General features: G+C 37.0%; 1 protein-coding gene across 3 annotated transcripts in view; it reads left to right on the forward strand.

Annotated features, from left to right (window-relative positions):
• The window catches only part of PRPF40A (pre-mRNA processing factor 40A), a 38,060-nt gene that overhangs the window by 16,309 nt on the left and 4,662 nt on the right, over positions 1–17,089 (forward strand). For all 3 annotated transcript variants that reach the window (XM_087949979.1, XM_087949982.1, XM_087949981.1), the window contains 18 exons: positions 1,345–1,419; positions 1,509–1,619; positions 1,907–2,027; positions 3,891–3,915; positions 4,689–4,985; positions 6,394–6,502; positions 7,182–7,246; positions 7,349–7,513; positions 8,512–8,620; positions 9,055–9,205; positions 10,531–10,664; positions 11,042–11,156; positions 11,356–11,447; positions 11,620–11,736; positions 13,232–13,369; positions 15,354–15,449; positions 16,771–16,857; positions 16,953–17,049. In XM_087949979.1, the coding sequence (XP_087806105.1) occupies positions 1,345–1,419; positions 1,509–1,619; positions 1,907–2,027; positions 3,891–3,915; positions 4,689–4,985; positions 6,394–6,502; positions 7,182–7,246; positions 7,349–7,513; positions 8,512–8,620; positions 9,055–9,205; positions 10,531–10,664; positions 11,042–11,156; positions 11,356–11,447; positions 11,620–11,736; positions 13,232–13,369; positions 15,354–15,449; positions 16,771–16,857; positions 16,953–17,049 (2,104 nt within the window). The remainder of the gene's footprint in view (positions 1–1,344; positions 1,420–1,508; positions 1,620–1,906; positions 2,028–3,890; positions 3,916–4,688; positions 4,986–6,393; positions 6,503–7,181; positions 7,247–7,348; positions 7,514–8,511; positions 8,621–9,054; positions 9,206–10,530; positions 10,665–11,041; positions 11,157–11,355; positions 11,448–11,619; positions 11,737–13,231; positions 13,370–15,353; positions 15,450–16,770; positions 16,858–16,952; positions 17,050–17,089) is intronic.

Raw genomic sequence — 17,089 nt, forward strand, 5'->3', positions numbered from 1 at the left:
TTCCTATTCATCATTGTTGTAACCTAAGTAGTTTTCATTTCTGAATAACTGCCATTTTGTAGATTGGGTTATATTTCATTGTGCATAGACATAGCTTCAAACTTACCATCTCTTCTATAGATTCGAATCAGAAACAAGATACATCATAAAAATATGATTAGCAGCAGAAATGACAATAGCATCTTACGATCTTGAAATGAAATATTTCTTCATTTATATTAAACAGGTCAGAGAATGTTCAGTAAGGTTTTGTTCCAATTGCTTTGCTTTTTGAAATCCAACTGAGAAGTTGGACCATTAACACATACAATTTGGTCTTATCTGGTTGGCACAAACTGCCACCATCAATTTATTAATATGACTGAGTAAATAACTATGTAATAAACAAGCATGCATCCCTCTTGATTACATCCATAGCTTTTAGAATCTATCAAGAAACCAGATTATGAACTTTTCAGCCATGGGACTTTTAAAAGCATTGTAAGAAATATTGTGTTTCTCTGAAAATATGACCTGCCCTGAAAGTAAGCCCTAGCTTGATTTTTACGTGTGCGCCCAATATAGGCCCTCCCTTTCCCCAAATAAGCCCTAGTTAGGACCCTGTCTACTCTTGCACCTGGTTGCAGGGGGTGCGGCAAAACGTACGGGCATAAATCAAGCAAGGGTGGAGATGGGGAGTTGAACTGCTTATCTTCAGACAGTTGCAGCCAGGCCTTGCACACACCCCAACACCTGCCTTGCTGGCCCACTTTTTCGGCCGCTTGCCACCACTTGGATGCATTGCCCCCGGCCTCGTTTCACTGTCAGGTCTTCAGGAAAGGCCTCTGCAGCCGATAACAGAGCTCCAGATCAATCCTGAAGGCCTTTGACAGCAAAATAGAGGCTGGGGCGATACATAAATCAATCCGGACCTCAGCTACAGAGGCCTTTCCTGAAGGCCTCTGACAGCGAAATGGAGGCTGGGGGTAATGTGCACAACTGGCAACAAGCAGCCACAGAAGGAGTGGGCTGGCAGCGGGGTCCTGCTGGGCAGAGCTGTTGATGCCGCTGCTGCTAAGTGAGTCAGTGGAAAACATTCTCCGAAAATAAGACCTGGTGCCTTTTTTGGTGGCAAAAAAAAATACAGGACTGGGTCTTACTTTTGGGGAAATACGGTACATTGGTTTATAGTGACATTTTTTTTTGTTATTATCTGATGAAGGCTTAAAAAGTAATGTGATCAAAACCTTTGCTTTCTAAAATACAGAAATAAAATTAAGGAACAAGAGTATCCCTTTTATCTCTTGAATAAAAACATAACTGTATTTCACTGGATTAAATTTTATATCATATTTTTTTATTTAGCCTACGCCTCCAGTTTGTACAGTGCAACAAGCCACTCCAACCAATAACTCTACTAACGAAGAGCCCTCAAAACAGGTATCATGTTTTTCTCTTAACAGTTTTGTCATGCTCCATCTTAAAATCCCAAGAAAGAAATTTTCTATAGAATGTTCTATTTTCCATAGAAATCTACGTGGTCAGAGCATAAGTCGCCAGATGGAAGAACATACTATTACAATACTGAGACCAAGCAGTCTACCTGGGAGAAGCCAGATGATCTTAAAACCCCTGCAGAGGTAAAAGAATTGAGAATATTTAACTACCCATGTCTCATTGAATTAAAAAGAAATATTTACTATTAAGAAAAATGTTCCTTTCGATGTGCAGTTCTAATATCCTAGCCTTCATATTAATGCTGCAGTAGGCAGAGGATGCCAAAAGAGTTTTATTTCATAACTGGAATTGTGTGTAACTTGTATCTTTGCATTTTGCATCTTCATCCAAAGATTCTAAAAGCATTTTATTACATTCCTTTCTGTATTATAGAATGGTTTAAGATATTGTGTTGTTTCCCCTTTCTTAGCAATTGTTGTCAAAATGCCCATGGAAAGAATACAAATCTGATTCTGGAAAGCCTTATTACTACAACTCTCAAACAAAGGAATCACGTTGGGCAAAACCCAAAGAACTGGAAGATCTTGAAGGTAATTATCATGATGTTTTATCTTCAACATAAGCTACTATATAGATAGCAGCGACAATTCCAGTTAGTAAAGGTAGGAAATTCAGACCATATAATGAAATAATCTAAGATATTTTAAAGGTTTTAGTTAGAGGAATAATTGGAGAAATTATTGTTGACAAGAGATAAAAGGATACAGTCAGCAATTCTCAGACAGCAATTCTAAAGGATTTTAGGCAGTGATCTGATTTTAGCATTTGGGATTGGAATTAGTAGGAAGTTCCAAAATTGTACAGAAATTATTACGGGTTTATACTCTAGCTCATACATTAGTGTTAAGATGAAAAGATCCAAGATGTGCATTCTTTAAATATAATGTTCATTAAGAAGTTGGATTATAAGTAAAAACTAATACAAACTAAACTTAGAAAAAGAGAAAAGAATAGAAAAAGAATGAAAATGCAAAAAAAAAAGAAAAGAATAAAATGAAGAAAAAGAAAAGAAATATATAAAGAAGTGACTTCCAATATTCATCACAGGTGTTAACAAAGGTGTTAACAAATTTGCTAATTCTTTACCCCTATATGGTTACAAATGTCTATTCATCTGATCCCTTATCTGTGACCAAATTCATAAAACATCAGTCCTGGTCTCAGCAAATAAAGCAATTAAAAGGTTGCAAGAATTTTGCAAAACAATGTTTTATTTTAACCTTAATCAAATAAACCATTTTACATTCCTTTCTTTTATGTCTAATAGTCTTAATCTTTAATCCAATCAAATGTTATAGGACTTTTATTTCTCTTTAATTCTTCTTTATCCCATTACACAGATTTCTGTATGATGAGATAAAGTCTGTTTTGGTACTTTCTGTGCTATGTCAGATTACATTTGTTCCACACCTGTCATTCTTTCGTTAACACCTCATTATTAAAACTGTTGATGTTGTCTAATTTTTTAATGTTTGTGATGTTATAACATTTGTGTCATTTTGTAAGTCCCACTATTAACTGACATCTAGAACAAGCTTGTATTTTTTCCCTTCTACTTAGAATATTTGGTCCCTTTTAGTGTCTAGCATCTTAAAATCATAAAGTAACTTAATCTTTGATATGATTTACAATAGCCAGGAGAGCCAAAATAAGTCTGTTTCTGATGAGAAGTTATTTTATAGTTAATTCCAAAATCTTATGGTGAAAATCAATATTTCAAATTCGTTAAATTCCTTAAGTTTTGTATAACTTTATATATCAACATTTTACTTAGCTTTTTGCTGTCTATTTTAAATTCTTTTAAGTTCTTAAACTTTTAATTATATTTTCTTTTATTCAGAACTAAAGATAAATCTACCCAAGGAGTTTTCAAATGTTGTTCCAAAGGTCTCTAATAGCTTTAATTAATAGGTAATTTTCAAAAGTGATTAGACAGCAGGGCTTGCAAATTTAGGGTCATTATAATGCTCAACTATGGTTGTGAACAAAATGGTTAATCCTTTTGTTCCCTAGCATTCAGACCTGTGGAAAATCACTGTCCTGTGGTCTCCTTGCGATCTCTTGTCCTCTTTATCTGGAGAGATTCCAGAATACTAGTTTACTCACTGGTTCTTTGGTCTTTGCCATGATCATTGGCTTTGTTTTTGTGAAAACGTCTTCAATTCTCCATTCCCCTGAAAGTCTGACATCTGTACATTTTTGAAATATCTTTTGTGTTCTGTGGTCTGAAAAAGTTATTAATTCATTCATGAAACGCTATTGACATATAGGCTATATCATTTTCACTTAAAAATCAAAAAAGTGATTTTTTCACATGCAAAATGTTTTAGGGTCTATCTCTAAAATGATATACAGTATCTTAAATATATAAATATTTTTTATTTTTTTTACAGCAATGATTAAAGCAGAAGAAAACAGGTATGCTTACAAACGCTTTTCTTAAAGATGTTGTATTTAAACTAAAATGCAGACAAAACTGATGAACAGATTAATTCATTTTAAAAACCTTTTTGGAAGCAGAAAAAGTAGAGATTAAAGACAATATCTCAGAAAGTACTTAGGTAATTATATATTTAGCATCAAGGTTGAGACCAGCATTTCGAATTACATTCAGAAAACAATTGACAAACTTAACAGAGTTTGAAACAATGCTAGTACTATATCATTCCTGGTTTGCAGTCCAGCAGCTGAATTTTACACAGTTTTAGCTTCTCAACATGCTGATATTAAATGTTCAATAACTGTTGATATAAACAACAGAATATGCAGAATATGATTCTCATTAATGTCTTGAATAGATTTTGAAGTGTTAAGTATATTAATTGGCAACTCTATTAATAACTAATAGCCATGTTTACTAAATTAAAAGTGCAGGGTTGATATTCTATTTATAACTGCAGATACATGGACTTATATGTAATAGAACTGCTGCTAAGAAGAATTCTATATCAGCCTGTATTTCATTAGACTTTTAGTAGAAATTTTAAGGCATTAATGCTGTCAAACACTATGCCTTGCCTATTCTGAAGGAGATACAAAAAGTTAGAGGCTGATGCTATATCCCTATCTTGTAAATCAGTTACAAATTGGACTTTTCATGGGGAAAGTTATTTACCGATGTGCAGTGGAAAATACGATTTTTGTGAAATTGGCAGGATTTTTAGAACCAAACATGATTTCTATTTCTATAGCAAATCAGAAGAATCTGTTCCAGTTTCATCTGCTGCGGTTGCACCAGGGATTCCAGCTGCTGTTGCCAGTGTTCCTGAAACACCAATACCTGTACCCTCAGCCCCTGTTGCTCCTGCCGTGGCCTCAGCTCCAGAAGCAGAGCCTTCTGCTGTGACTCCAGTTATAGAAAATGATGCTGGGGTAGCTCCTTCAGCAGACGAACTGGTGCAGCCAGCGGCTCCTTCTGCTGTACAAGAACAGAGCATGGAGGTTATCACAAACTCTGTGGAAGAAATGCCAAAGCAAGAATCCTCGGAGTAAGTAATAGTTCTTAATACTCACCTGCTATTATATTGCAAGAGAATATTTCATAGTTTGGGATAAAAAATAACAGGTTTCGTTTCTTTAAAAAAATGGAAGGAGAAAAGACAAGTACTGGGGTTTTTATTTTTATTTATTTGATTTATTTGATTTGCCAATTGTTTACAAGATAATAAGTATAAGTGTATACATAGTTGTGAATACATGAAATGGGTACATATAAGAAAAATAAAAGAAGGATAAGAGAAACAATAGGACAGGGACGGTAGGCACGTTGGTGCGCTTATGCACGCCCCCTTTTTTTCTTTTTTGTTTTCCTTTTAGTTAATAACTTCTAGTACCTTTGGGGCCTTGTCATCTTAAATTGTGCAGTAGGAAAAGACAACCACAATGGTTAAATAGGTTATCTTCTAATTTCTTTTCCATTTCCTGTAACAAAGATAAGAAAGGAAAAGTTTCCAGAATAGCTTTCACTTATTTTTCCTGCTAGAGAACCTTCTTGTGAAACCTGGAATCTTTTTCCTGTAGGCTTGTTTTTCCAACTCTGGGTGTTATACATGGTATTTCTTTATATTGCAATTTCTGTCCCGAACTTCATCTCATTTCTGATAGACTGCATATCCTGTGCGGAGAGCACTTGCTAGGCACATTCCATTTTGCAGTAGCCTGAAGAATTGGTTACACGTAATTTATACTAAATTAAATGATTAAATCTTTTGAATAGTGATTGTTTTTATGGCAAGAATATGTAATTTGGGTTGTCTCAGGGGCCTCTTTAAGCTTTGCATAGCATTGAGAACTGCACTGCAAAAGTGGGAGGAGCCTAAACTCAAAGGGGGCTGATTTTGGAGGATAGGTTTAAGGGACACTAACTTTCTTAAGAGTGCTCATTTTAAGGCAAGGGTGTCAAACTTGATTTCATTGAGGGCCGCATCAGGGTTATGTTTGATCGCGGGGGGTGGGGTGGCCATGGTGGGGGTGGCCAGCTCAACTTCACTTGTCATGGACTGGGGCGGCACGAATGCTTTGCCAGTGAAAACGGAGCTCAAGAGGGCCACCCACAGCCCTCCCGAGCTCAGTTTTCGCTGGCAGAGGCACCGCGGGCCGGTCCTTCGCTGTCTCCAGGGTGGTCCCACGGGCCAGATCTAAGCACCCCACAGGCTGGATTTGGCCTGCAGGCCTTGAGTTTGACACCCCTGTATTAAGGGACATCTAGTTTATCAGTTGTCTAAGTAAATGATGCATGTCAAATGTATTAATGTATTTGGAACTAACCCAAGATGGTTAGCTTATCTCGTTATTTTTTAAAAGGCATCAGCCTAATATTTATGATTACTGCCTCAATAGGTATTCTATTTAATTAATGCTATTTGTTAAAGTAACCAACTTTTTTTTAATTGATAGTGTTGTACCCAAAAAGGAAGAAGAGGAAGCCCAACCAGTGAAAAAAACTTATACTTGGAATACAAAAGAAGAAGCCAAGCAAGCATTTAAAGAACTATTGAAAGAAAAGGTTTTTATACTGAATCAACTATTTTTTGAATGTCAAGAATTACAAATATAATTGATTAGGAGAGTTGCTGATTTTTGTAAGAGCTTGAGTAACATTCATGCAAAAGTAAATACTAAATACTTTATTTAAACAGGTGGATTTTTATAAAAATCCATGGGAGAAAGATTTTTTAATATGGAAGTTTCATTTTTGCTTATATGTTTTGAAAGTTTTAGGCAGATTAGTTGAGGTAAGAAAGAGGATTAGGTGTGTTTAAAATTTTGAATATTCTACTTAATCATTATGATTTCATTCTTGGTGATTGCTGAAACATAACTGCTGAATCAAAAAGATGTTTTCTGAGTGATAGTTTTAATACCTTTAAAAAAACAGGAATTGGGAAATAAGTATTCTTGGACTTGCTTTTTCTATAAATGTGAAGAATGCTATGACATCATGGTTATATAAGTGTGCTATACATGATATTTGTCATCACTGTTATAGAACTTTTTGAGGGAAAATATATTAATTATATTGGGTAAAAAATATTATCCTGATTGTAAAACAACAAGCCAGATAACTTAATTTCCTTTAGATAACAGAAAATTACATAAGATGGAGCAGTTCTTTTTTAGCTCCTCACTTGTGAAAACAAAATGTCAGTTCCAGAGCTTGTGTGATTTATCTTCTGTCTTCACAGCGTGTGCCATCCAATGCCTCTTGGGAACAAGCTATGAAAATGATCATTAATGATCCAAGATACAGGTATCACTATATTATTTTAAACGATTCTTTGCAAAAATGACTATTTTTTAATAAGCTGGATATAAAAGGACTAATTTTAGTTGATGTTTCCTCAATTTGCAGTGCTTTGGCAAAATTAAGTGAGAAGAAACAAGCCTTTAATGCTTACAAAGTCCAGACAGAGAAAGAAGAAAAAGAAGAAGCAAGATTAAAATACAAAGAAGCAAAAGAATCTTTTCAGCGTTTCCTTGAAAATCATGAAAAAATGACATCAACAACCAGATACAAGTAAGATTAGCTAATATACAGCCCAATGCTAAAATCTTAGTATCATGACTGAGATCTTTCCTTAGGAACTCTATGTCTGCACACAAATTGCAATAACTACGTAAGATAGGCTGGTGGGAATGACAGTACTGGTAGTCCTGGGGTTACTATGGCAATTGGGACAAAAATATGTGTTACCAAATGATGCAGTCATAAAGCAGGTCATTGCATGTCTCCATTGCTTAACAGCTGAAATTTTGGTACTTCTGGTTTCTCTGTAGGAATGCAGGATTCATTAAATGAAAACCTCTGTGTATATGGGAGGCAGGAGCCACAAGCAAGCAGACTTTGGTGGGGGGAGGCAGATGAGGGCTACAAGCTTGTGGGGGGGGGGAGATGAGTGTCAGGGAGCATGAGGCTTGCTGTTGCATAAAGCTAGAGATGGTAGATCTTACCAATGACAGCCTTCAGCAGTCTGCCCATTGCTGATGTCCCCAGGCCTCAATTTCAGGCCAAGCAGTGAGAGTGCTATCATGTTGGTAAATAAATATTTTCAGTATTAGTTGACAAGGAAATTGAAGGAAAATATTTGGATTGAATTAGAGTAGAGATCCCCAAGTCCCAGGCTATGGCCCACAACTGAGCCTTGAGCTGTTTGAATCGAACTGTGGAACGGGGGGTGTGCACACGCACATCCCCACTTGCACAAGCAGCAATGTGCATGCACGCTCCATTCGCGTGGAACCCCCACCCCACCCCATTCCCAGCCAGTTTGCAAAGCTAAAAGGTTGGGGAACTCTGAATTAGAGGTAGAGAAAATTGGGAAGAACAATAATACAAATACTAGTGGTTGACATTTCAGAATACTTTTCAGATCTTTGTTAACTGCATATGGAAGAAAAAATAACTAGTTTAGATAATAGAAGGAATAAGATGCTGGTAGCTATCAAGGGAGAATGAAGTCAAAAGAAAATGTTTTTAATAGATTTACTATATAATTGTTGTATTCCTGTATGTAGAAAAGCTGAACAAATGTTTGGAGAGCTGGAAGTCTGGAATGCAATTTCTGAACGTGATCGCCTTGAAATTTATGAAGATGTTCTATTCTTCCTGTCAAAAAAAGAAAAGGTAATTGATTCTAACAAAAACAAAACAAAACAAAATCCTCTGAGATAATAAGGTCAATTTTTAAACAATATATTTGAGATTTGGAGAGTAAATTTCTGTCATGGTTGCCATAAAAATGCCTAATGTTTCTAATTGTTGACTGATAAAATTTGTTTATTAAATAATTAACAAAAGAATAAAGAGAAAACTTGATGTTCTAGTGTCGGAATTTTCTAGAAAGGAGTCAAATTTGAAAGTCTGGTAGTTTCTTGCTAAGATTAACACTTATCACCTTTCCCTGCAAAGTGTGATTTTTATAGAATTGAAAGTTCAGGCCAAACCACAGAAATAGGATACAGTTGTTCAATATTTGTGCATGTCTGTCATATCAACTATGGTCAATGCTGCATTTTAGGAAAACATCACTATATTTTATATGTCTGTCTTTTTTTCAGGAACAAGCCAAACAGCTAAGGAAGAGGAACTGGGAGGCATTAAAAAACATTCTGGACAATATGGCTAATGTCACCTACTCTACCACATGGTCAGAGGCTCAGCAGTATCTGATGGACAATCCTACATTTGCAGAAGATGAAGAACTTCAGAGTAAGGATAATTGTGTTTTACCTTTCTGTAAAAAAAAATAAACTTTTGAGTGTAATTGATAATAGCAACTCATCTATTAAAACTGTTAAATCAAAATAATAATTGAAGGCTTCTGCCATTCCAGAATAAGTTTACCATTCTATATAACCACACTCTCAAAATCCTCTCCAAGGAGCTGGGATTTATCTACCATGGATTTGAACAGTGTGGTAAGATTTGTATAGGATAAAATACTGAGAACATGTTTCCCTGCCCCGCAAATCTGCCTCTTTCAGCAAAGCCTGCCTCTGATGGTGAAGATATATAATTGGAATCCACATATAGAGATATAATTTTAAACTTAAGATATGAATAAACACATTTATTTGTACTAAGAAATTATTTTGCTCTGAATTATAATTAGCATAGGGCAAGTATAGAAATGAATAGTGCATATGTCCAGTTTCCAAGAGGAATCGTGAAGAAACCTTGCCAGTACATATGAATAAGACAACTAGGTAGGCATTTTCAGTATATTGTCATTTAGTTTTTAGAACCTCTGTGTCACATAATTTTTGCTTTCATAATGGTATAAAACCATTTTTTTTCATTACCGTCCTAAAAAAAGACCCCTAGGTTGGGAACATAGGCTTTAAATTAGAGATGAGGTTATAGAATAAATTGCTAGTTTATAATTTAGGAATCTCACTTTTAATCCTGAAGCCAGTTGGTTAAGAAACCCAGTCTTCAAGTTTAAGGCTGAAAGCTATTTTTATTTTGTATACCTCTTAATTGTGCTTTCCAGCTAAAATGGCTTCTGATGTGGGTTTTTTGCTAAAATTATTATATTCTGAAATCCATTTGTAAAGAAGTGGCCTTTTGTTTGTTTGTTTGTTTATTTGCCTAAGACATTTTCTTTTAAGATAGTTGTTCCAGACAAATTAGTTTATTTTAAATACGTAGAAACAATAAAAATGAATTATGCCACATTTTGATACAGATCCTTCTATATTCATCAGCTGTTGCAAGTCCATGAATCAAAACTTAAAAGACTCTATTGTATATTATATCAGTTGTGCTCAATGTTGAGCAAGGGCCATTATGAAATTAGGCCACTTTGGGGATACTTGGAATTATCAATTTCAGGGTCAGAGACTTTTGTGTAGCTCTATATTGCAGTGTTTCCGCACCCTATTTAGTGTGACATAACATTAACTAGTTTAATATTTACAGTGATGAACAAGAAGAAAAAGTCTTGTGTTTGAAACTTGGGGAAGATCACAAACCAAAAGGATTTTAAGAGGCATATTATTTAAATTTATAAAAATGTATTCCTGTTTTTGTAGATATGGATAAGGAGGATGCCTTGATCTGTTTTGAAGAACACATAAGAGCACTGGAAAAAGAGGAAGAAGAGGAGAAACAGAAAGGCTTACTCAGAGAAAGGCGACGACAGCGAAAAAACAGAGAATCTTTTCAGGTTACTGAGAAAATCTTAACTTCTATTTAATACCATCTGAAGAGCTTTCAGCTATTTTGAGTATCGGCTAGGTAAAAAAAGAAAATAGCAACTGTTCTGATTCTGAATGCAGAAGCTAATCTCCCCAAGTCTTGTGTGATTTCTAAGCATTGTGAACATTTCAATGATTTCCCTTCTTTGACTGTAGAAAATTTCTTCCAAGATTAAAAGCTAGAGGAGGGTTGCTGAGCAAGAGAGATTTTAGTACATTGGAAGAGCTGACTGATTTGTCTTTCACATTAGAAGTTCTTTATGCTTCTTTGGGATTGTAAAACAGGACAGTGTCTGGCTTTTTAAAATTTAATTACAAGATTCCTCATTTTCTACTTTTTCCCCAGATATTTTTGGATGAATTGCATGAACATGGTCAGCTGCACTCAATGTCATCCTGGATGGAGTTATATCCAACTATTAGTTCTGATATTAGGTTTACTAATATGCTTGGTCAGCCTGGTAAGTGTACCCTCTCTTGCTTGGGCTAAGTAATGTTTTAATAATGTGTATGAATTTTTTTTGTTATTTCTTACAGTACATTGCTAAGAAATAGATATTAGAGTAAATAATAAAGTAAATAAACAAATAGAGTAAATAAACAAATAGAGTAAAGAGAACTCTTGACCCATATAAAAATACCCCCCCCCTCCTCCCTTAGGTTCAACAGCACTGGATCTTTTCAAGTTTTATGTTGAAGATTTAAAAGCCCGCTACCATGATGAAAAGAAGATAATCAAAGATATCTTAAAGGTGAAGTAATGTACATTCTTAAATTGGGGGGAAAGCAGAGTTGCTAATTCAAATTTATTACATTTATTTCAAAATCTAGATCTAGTTTTAAAAATAGTAGTATTGCATTACAAATATTTGTTTCTGTGGGATTGCTATATTTTCCAGTATTATCAAAACCATTATATTTCAGGATAAAGGATTTGTAGTTGAAGTGAGTACTCCTTTTGAAGACTTTGTAACGGTCATCAGTTCAACTAAAAGAGCTACTACATTAGATGCTGGAAATATCAAACTGGCTTTCAATAGCGTAAGTTTTTTTTTAAATATATCAATAAATGTTAACACCATTTCATATGAATAACATTATTAAATGTTATTAGTCTGCAGTGTATGTATATGTGTATGTATGTATGTGTGTGTGTGTATATATATATATATATATATATATATATATATATATATATATATATATATATACACACACACACACACACATACATACACATACACATACACATACATACATATATACATACATATACATATATGTGTGTGTGTATACGTGTATATGTATGTATGGTATTCAGCTTTGTTCGGGTATTTTCCCACGTCATTATAGTTGTGCTTTTAAAGTTGTAGCAACGTTTGGCAGAATCTCATCTGCCATCATCAGGCTTCTATATTGTGTTCGTCTGTGAGTCAGACTTTCACAGCCGTTCAGTTTTAAATTTGGGGCTGAAACTGAAACGACTGTGAAAGTCTGACTCACAGACGAACACAATACAGAAGCCCGATGATGGCAGATGAGATTCTGCCGAAACGTTGCTACAACTTTAAAAGCACAATTCCCGTGTAAGATTAAGAGTATCTTGATGGCGACGTTTCGGCAAGGTCCCACTCGCCATCCTCAGGCTGGTGCTTTGTGCCAGTGCAAGCAGTGTGTGATCGGAGTTGCCATCTCTCTATAAATACTTGGGGGGCTGGGCTGTTTGGCTGCGCTGCTGCCTCTTGATTGGTTGATGGAGTTGATATTGGTATAATGGGCTGTGTGATGGCCTTGTGAGTTTTGTTGTGGAGATATCCTGGATCTTGTGCTGTAATCTACAAAAACACACACACACACACACACACACACACAAACACACACACATTTATACTTTAGATTTAACAGTACCAATTTTGTGGGGGGGGGCAAACAGCAGCAACACACACACAAACACACACAAAATTGGTACTGTTGAATCTAAAGTATAAATTGTGATGACATACACATTCAGGGGGCTATTTAGGCAATGCCAGATCTTGGTTTGAAATTGAAATTCTAATGCCGAGAGTTCAGAGGGCGTCAATTCCAGGGGTGGGATTCAACCAGCGTTACTACCAGTTCGGTGACTATGTTTTGCGTGTAAAAATCCTTAAGCTGTGCCACCTGGACAGCTGAAAAACGCTGCTCTGTGCAGTTCTGTGCCTGCTGCTCTTCAGAGCTACCGGTTCTTTAGAACCGGGCAAAACTGGTAGCATCCCACCCCTGGTCAATTCAGATACTAGTCTAATGACCAGGGCAGTGGTCTCTGTTTTGTCTGAAGAGCTAAATTAAAGTTTGCATAGATCTGTAGACCAGAATTTAATCTGAGATTTATTCTTGCGATGCCAAACCATTATTTTGTAGATATACCTGAACAACTTCTCTGTATGACAAATGATAAAAAAAGTGTTTTGCAATGATATTGCATTATAGCTGTTTTTCCCTCTTTTCCTGCAACAATCCTTTCTTCTAATGGCCCTTTGAATTTTCGATGCAGCTGTTAGAAAAAGCAGAAGCCCGTGAACGGGAGAGAGAGAAAGAAGAAGCTCGCAAAATGAAACGAAAAGAGTCTGCTTTTAAAAGCATGTTGAAGCAAGCAACGCCTCCCATTGAATTGGATGCAGTCTGGGAAGATGTAAGTATGTCCTACAACATTTTGATTTTTTTCTTTTATTTTAAAAATTAAGGAACTTTTGGCAACTATTTTAATTGTTTAACCTATTACTGGGAAATGACTTTCAAGAAATGTAGTGTAATTAGTAGCAAATCTTTTCCAAAGAAAAGAGGAATGATAATAGCAATATGATACAAGAGTGTAATTTAAGTACACTGCTCAAAAAAATAAAGGGAACACAAAAATAAGACATCCTAGATCTGAATGAATGAAATATTCTTATTAAATACTTTGTTCATTACATAGTTGAATGTGCTGACAACAAAATCACACAAAAATTATCAATGGAAATCAAATTTAGCAACCCATGGAGGTCTGGATTTGGAGTTACACTCAAAAGTAAAGTGGAAAAAAACACTACAGGCTGATCCAACTTTGATGTAATGTCCTTAAAACAAGTCAAAATGAGGCTCAGTAGTGTGTGTGGCCTCCATGTGCCTGTATGACCTCCCTACAACGCCTGGGCATGCTCCTGATGAGGTGGTGGATGGTCTCCTGAGGGATCTCCTCCCGCGCCTGGACTAAAGCATCCCCCAACTCCTGGACAGTCTGTGGTGCAACGTGGCATTGGTGTATGGAGTGAGACATGATGTCCCAAATGTGCTCAATTGGATTCAGGTCTGGGGAACAGGCGGGCCAGTCCATAGCATCAATGCCTTTGTCTTGCATTAGGAGGAACCCAGGGCCAACCGCACCAGCATATGGTCTCACAAGGGGTCTGAGGATCTCATCTCGGTACCTAATGGCAGTCAGGCTACCTCTGGCGAGCACATGGAGGGCTGTGCGGCCCCCTAAAGAAATGCCACCCCACACCATTACCGACCCACTGCCAAACCGGTCATGCTGGAGGATGTTGCAGGCAGCAGAATGTTCTCCACAGCGTCTCCACACCCTGTCACGTCTGTCACATGTGCTCAGTGTGAACCTGCTTTCATCTGTGAAGAGCACAGGGCACCAGTGGCCCTCATACCACCCTCATGGAGTCTGTTTCTGACCGTTTGAGCAGCCACATGCACATTTGTGGCCCGCTGGAGGTCATTTTGCAGGACTCTGGCAGTGCTCCTCCTGTCCCTCCTTGCACAAAGGCGGAGGTAGCGGTCCTGATGCTGGGTTGTTGCCCTCCTACGGCCTCTTCCACGTCTCCTGATGTATTGGCTTGTCTCCAGGTAGCGCCTCCATGCTCTGGACACTATGCTGACAGACACAGCAAACCTTCTTGCCACAGCTCGCATTGATGTGCCATCCTGGATGAGCTGCACTACTGAGCCACTTGTGTGGGTTGTAGACTCCGTCTCATGCTACCACTAGAGTGAAAGCACCGTCAGCATTCAAAAGTGACCAAACCATCAGCCAGAAAGCATAGGAACTGAGACGTGGTCTGTGGTTACCACCTGGAGAACCACTCCTTTATTGGGGATGTCTTGCTAACTGCCTATGCTTTCCACCTGTTGTCTATTCCATTTGTACAACAGCATGTGAAATTGATTGTCAATCAGTGTTGCTACCAAAGTGGACAGTTTGATTTCACAGAAGTGTGATTGGCTTGGAGTTACATTGTGTTGTTTAAGTGTTCCCTTTATTTTTTTGAGCAGTGTATTTTAAGGAATAATTCAGAGCAACAATAATGAAATGGAGAAATTCTCAGTGGAGTTCTTATATAAAAGGGTGACAGGTGTGTTTCGAAAGATTTTTTTATAGTCTTAGGTTCAATATTCATAGAATAATATTGTTACTGCTATTGCTGGAAACAAAATTTTGTTGCTGATGTAATATTAATACTACTTTATGAATTGCTGTCTAAATTCTTAACCTGAATTAATGTCATACAAATGATTTCATGCTTCCATTTTCACCAAGGAATCCTTGTGTACGATACAGTTGCAGTAATAAGAAATCACTAACTGCAAAAAATCTATGATTACCTTATAATTCCTTTTTGATATAGATTCGAGAGAGATTTGTAAAAGAGCCAGCATTTGAAGACATCACTTTAGAATCGGAGAGAAAACGAATATTTAAGGATTTCATTTATTTACTGGAGGTAATGTCTGACATACCAGTTAAACACAATATTTTCTAATAGATTTGTACAGATTCTCAAAGAATAGTTACTTTAATGTTCACTGAAGGGTATTATAGCTATGTTGACACAGCTGAAACCGGTAGATGTGAGAAAGATCTTCAAAGGGCAGCTGTGGTACACATCCAGAAAAATGTGGGGGATAAAGGGAAGAAAAAGATGGGCCTGCCAATTGCAGCCAATGTGTTGCTTCATGGTGTCAGGAAACCATAGAATATTTCTTAAGAATTTCCCAGTCCTTTATTCTCATGTATGATTTTTCCCTAACATTTTGATAGTACTTTATATTTTTTTACAATAACATCATCATGCACCATATAGTGACTGGGGTCATTTTAAACCCTAGGGATATACCCTGTTTCTCCAACAATACGGCCTCCCCCAATAGGAAGTCCCAGCACGTTTTATAGGCATGAAATGAAATTAAGCCCCTCCCCAAATTAAGGCCTATATTAAACCATGCGAAATGGGGGAATGGTGGGAGGGCTTGCCGTTAGGAAGTACTTTTGTTGCACACCCGATATGGTGCTGCCTGCGTTGACCCCATACAAAGTGCCCCACCAACGCCGAGGTCAACATCCAAGCCATCGCCGCCGCCCAAAGATGCAAGGGGGAATTAAGTCAGCCCGAAAAGACGGCCTAGCCATTTTTTCGGGGCTCAAAAAAAAAATAAGACCCAGCCTTATTATATGAGAAACACGGTATGCCAGTTTGAGCACACTACTGATTATTGATCTTTATGAGCCACTGGGGTTGTGCAAATTCTTGGAAAAAATTGCTTCAGAATTCACTTGGCACACCTGTTCTTCAGCCATTAAAACTGCTGTGTCTTTTTCTGCACAGGCACAACTATCTCAGAAATTGCTCTTGGTAATTTATGGTTGTACACAATCACTTCTCCGCCCCCACCCCACCCCCACCCCACCCCCACACACACCTTCATTCCCCTCAAATTGTAAGAAGAAACCAGCTAGATTTAATCCTCATCCTGCAAAGATTGCTGAGGAAAGGGTCTAAGGAGAGAAGTTCCTGGCAGGCTGTGGCAATATGGTAGTGCTGAAATTTGTTCAAGCAAAGTAGTTGTTCTTCAGTCTCTCTCCTAGTAGATTTGCTGAGACTTTTTTGGGGGGGAATGCAAGATTGAAATAAGACCATAAGGGAGGTCTCCAAAAGCTTCCGTTACTGCCTCTATGTGATTTAGTCATGTACTATAAGAAAGCAGCACTTTGATTACTAGGTACTGCTTTTTAAAGCAATAATTCTGATTCTTTTGATACTGCAGCATGAGTGTCAGCATCATCATTCAAAGAACAAGAAGCACTCTAAAAAATCAAAGAAGCATCATAGAAAGAGGTCTCGCTCTCGTTCGGTAAGGCCTTTGATAGCATGCTGCAGGGAACTCATCTCAAAAGTTATCTTTAAAAGCTCTGGTATGTTAAGCAGGCTTTTTTATTTCTTTAAAAGGGCTCAGAATCCGAAGATGATGATAGCCATTCAAAGAAAAAGAGGCAACGCTCAGACTCACGCTCAGTTTCTGAACGCTCCTCCAGTGCAGAATCTGGTATATATTATTATTTTTCTCTAAATCTTCTCTAGGGGAA

Source organism: Notechis scutatus, chromosome 1, assembly GCF_049901735.1.
Source record: "Notechis scutatus isolate UNSWTSFEM ecotype Mainland chromosome 1, rNotScu1.2, whole genome shotgun sequence".
NCBI lineage: Eukaryota > Metazoa > Chordata > Lepidosauria > Squamata > Elapidae > Notechis > Notechis scutatus.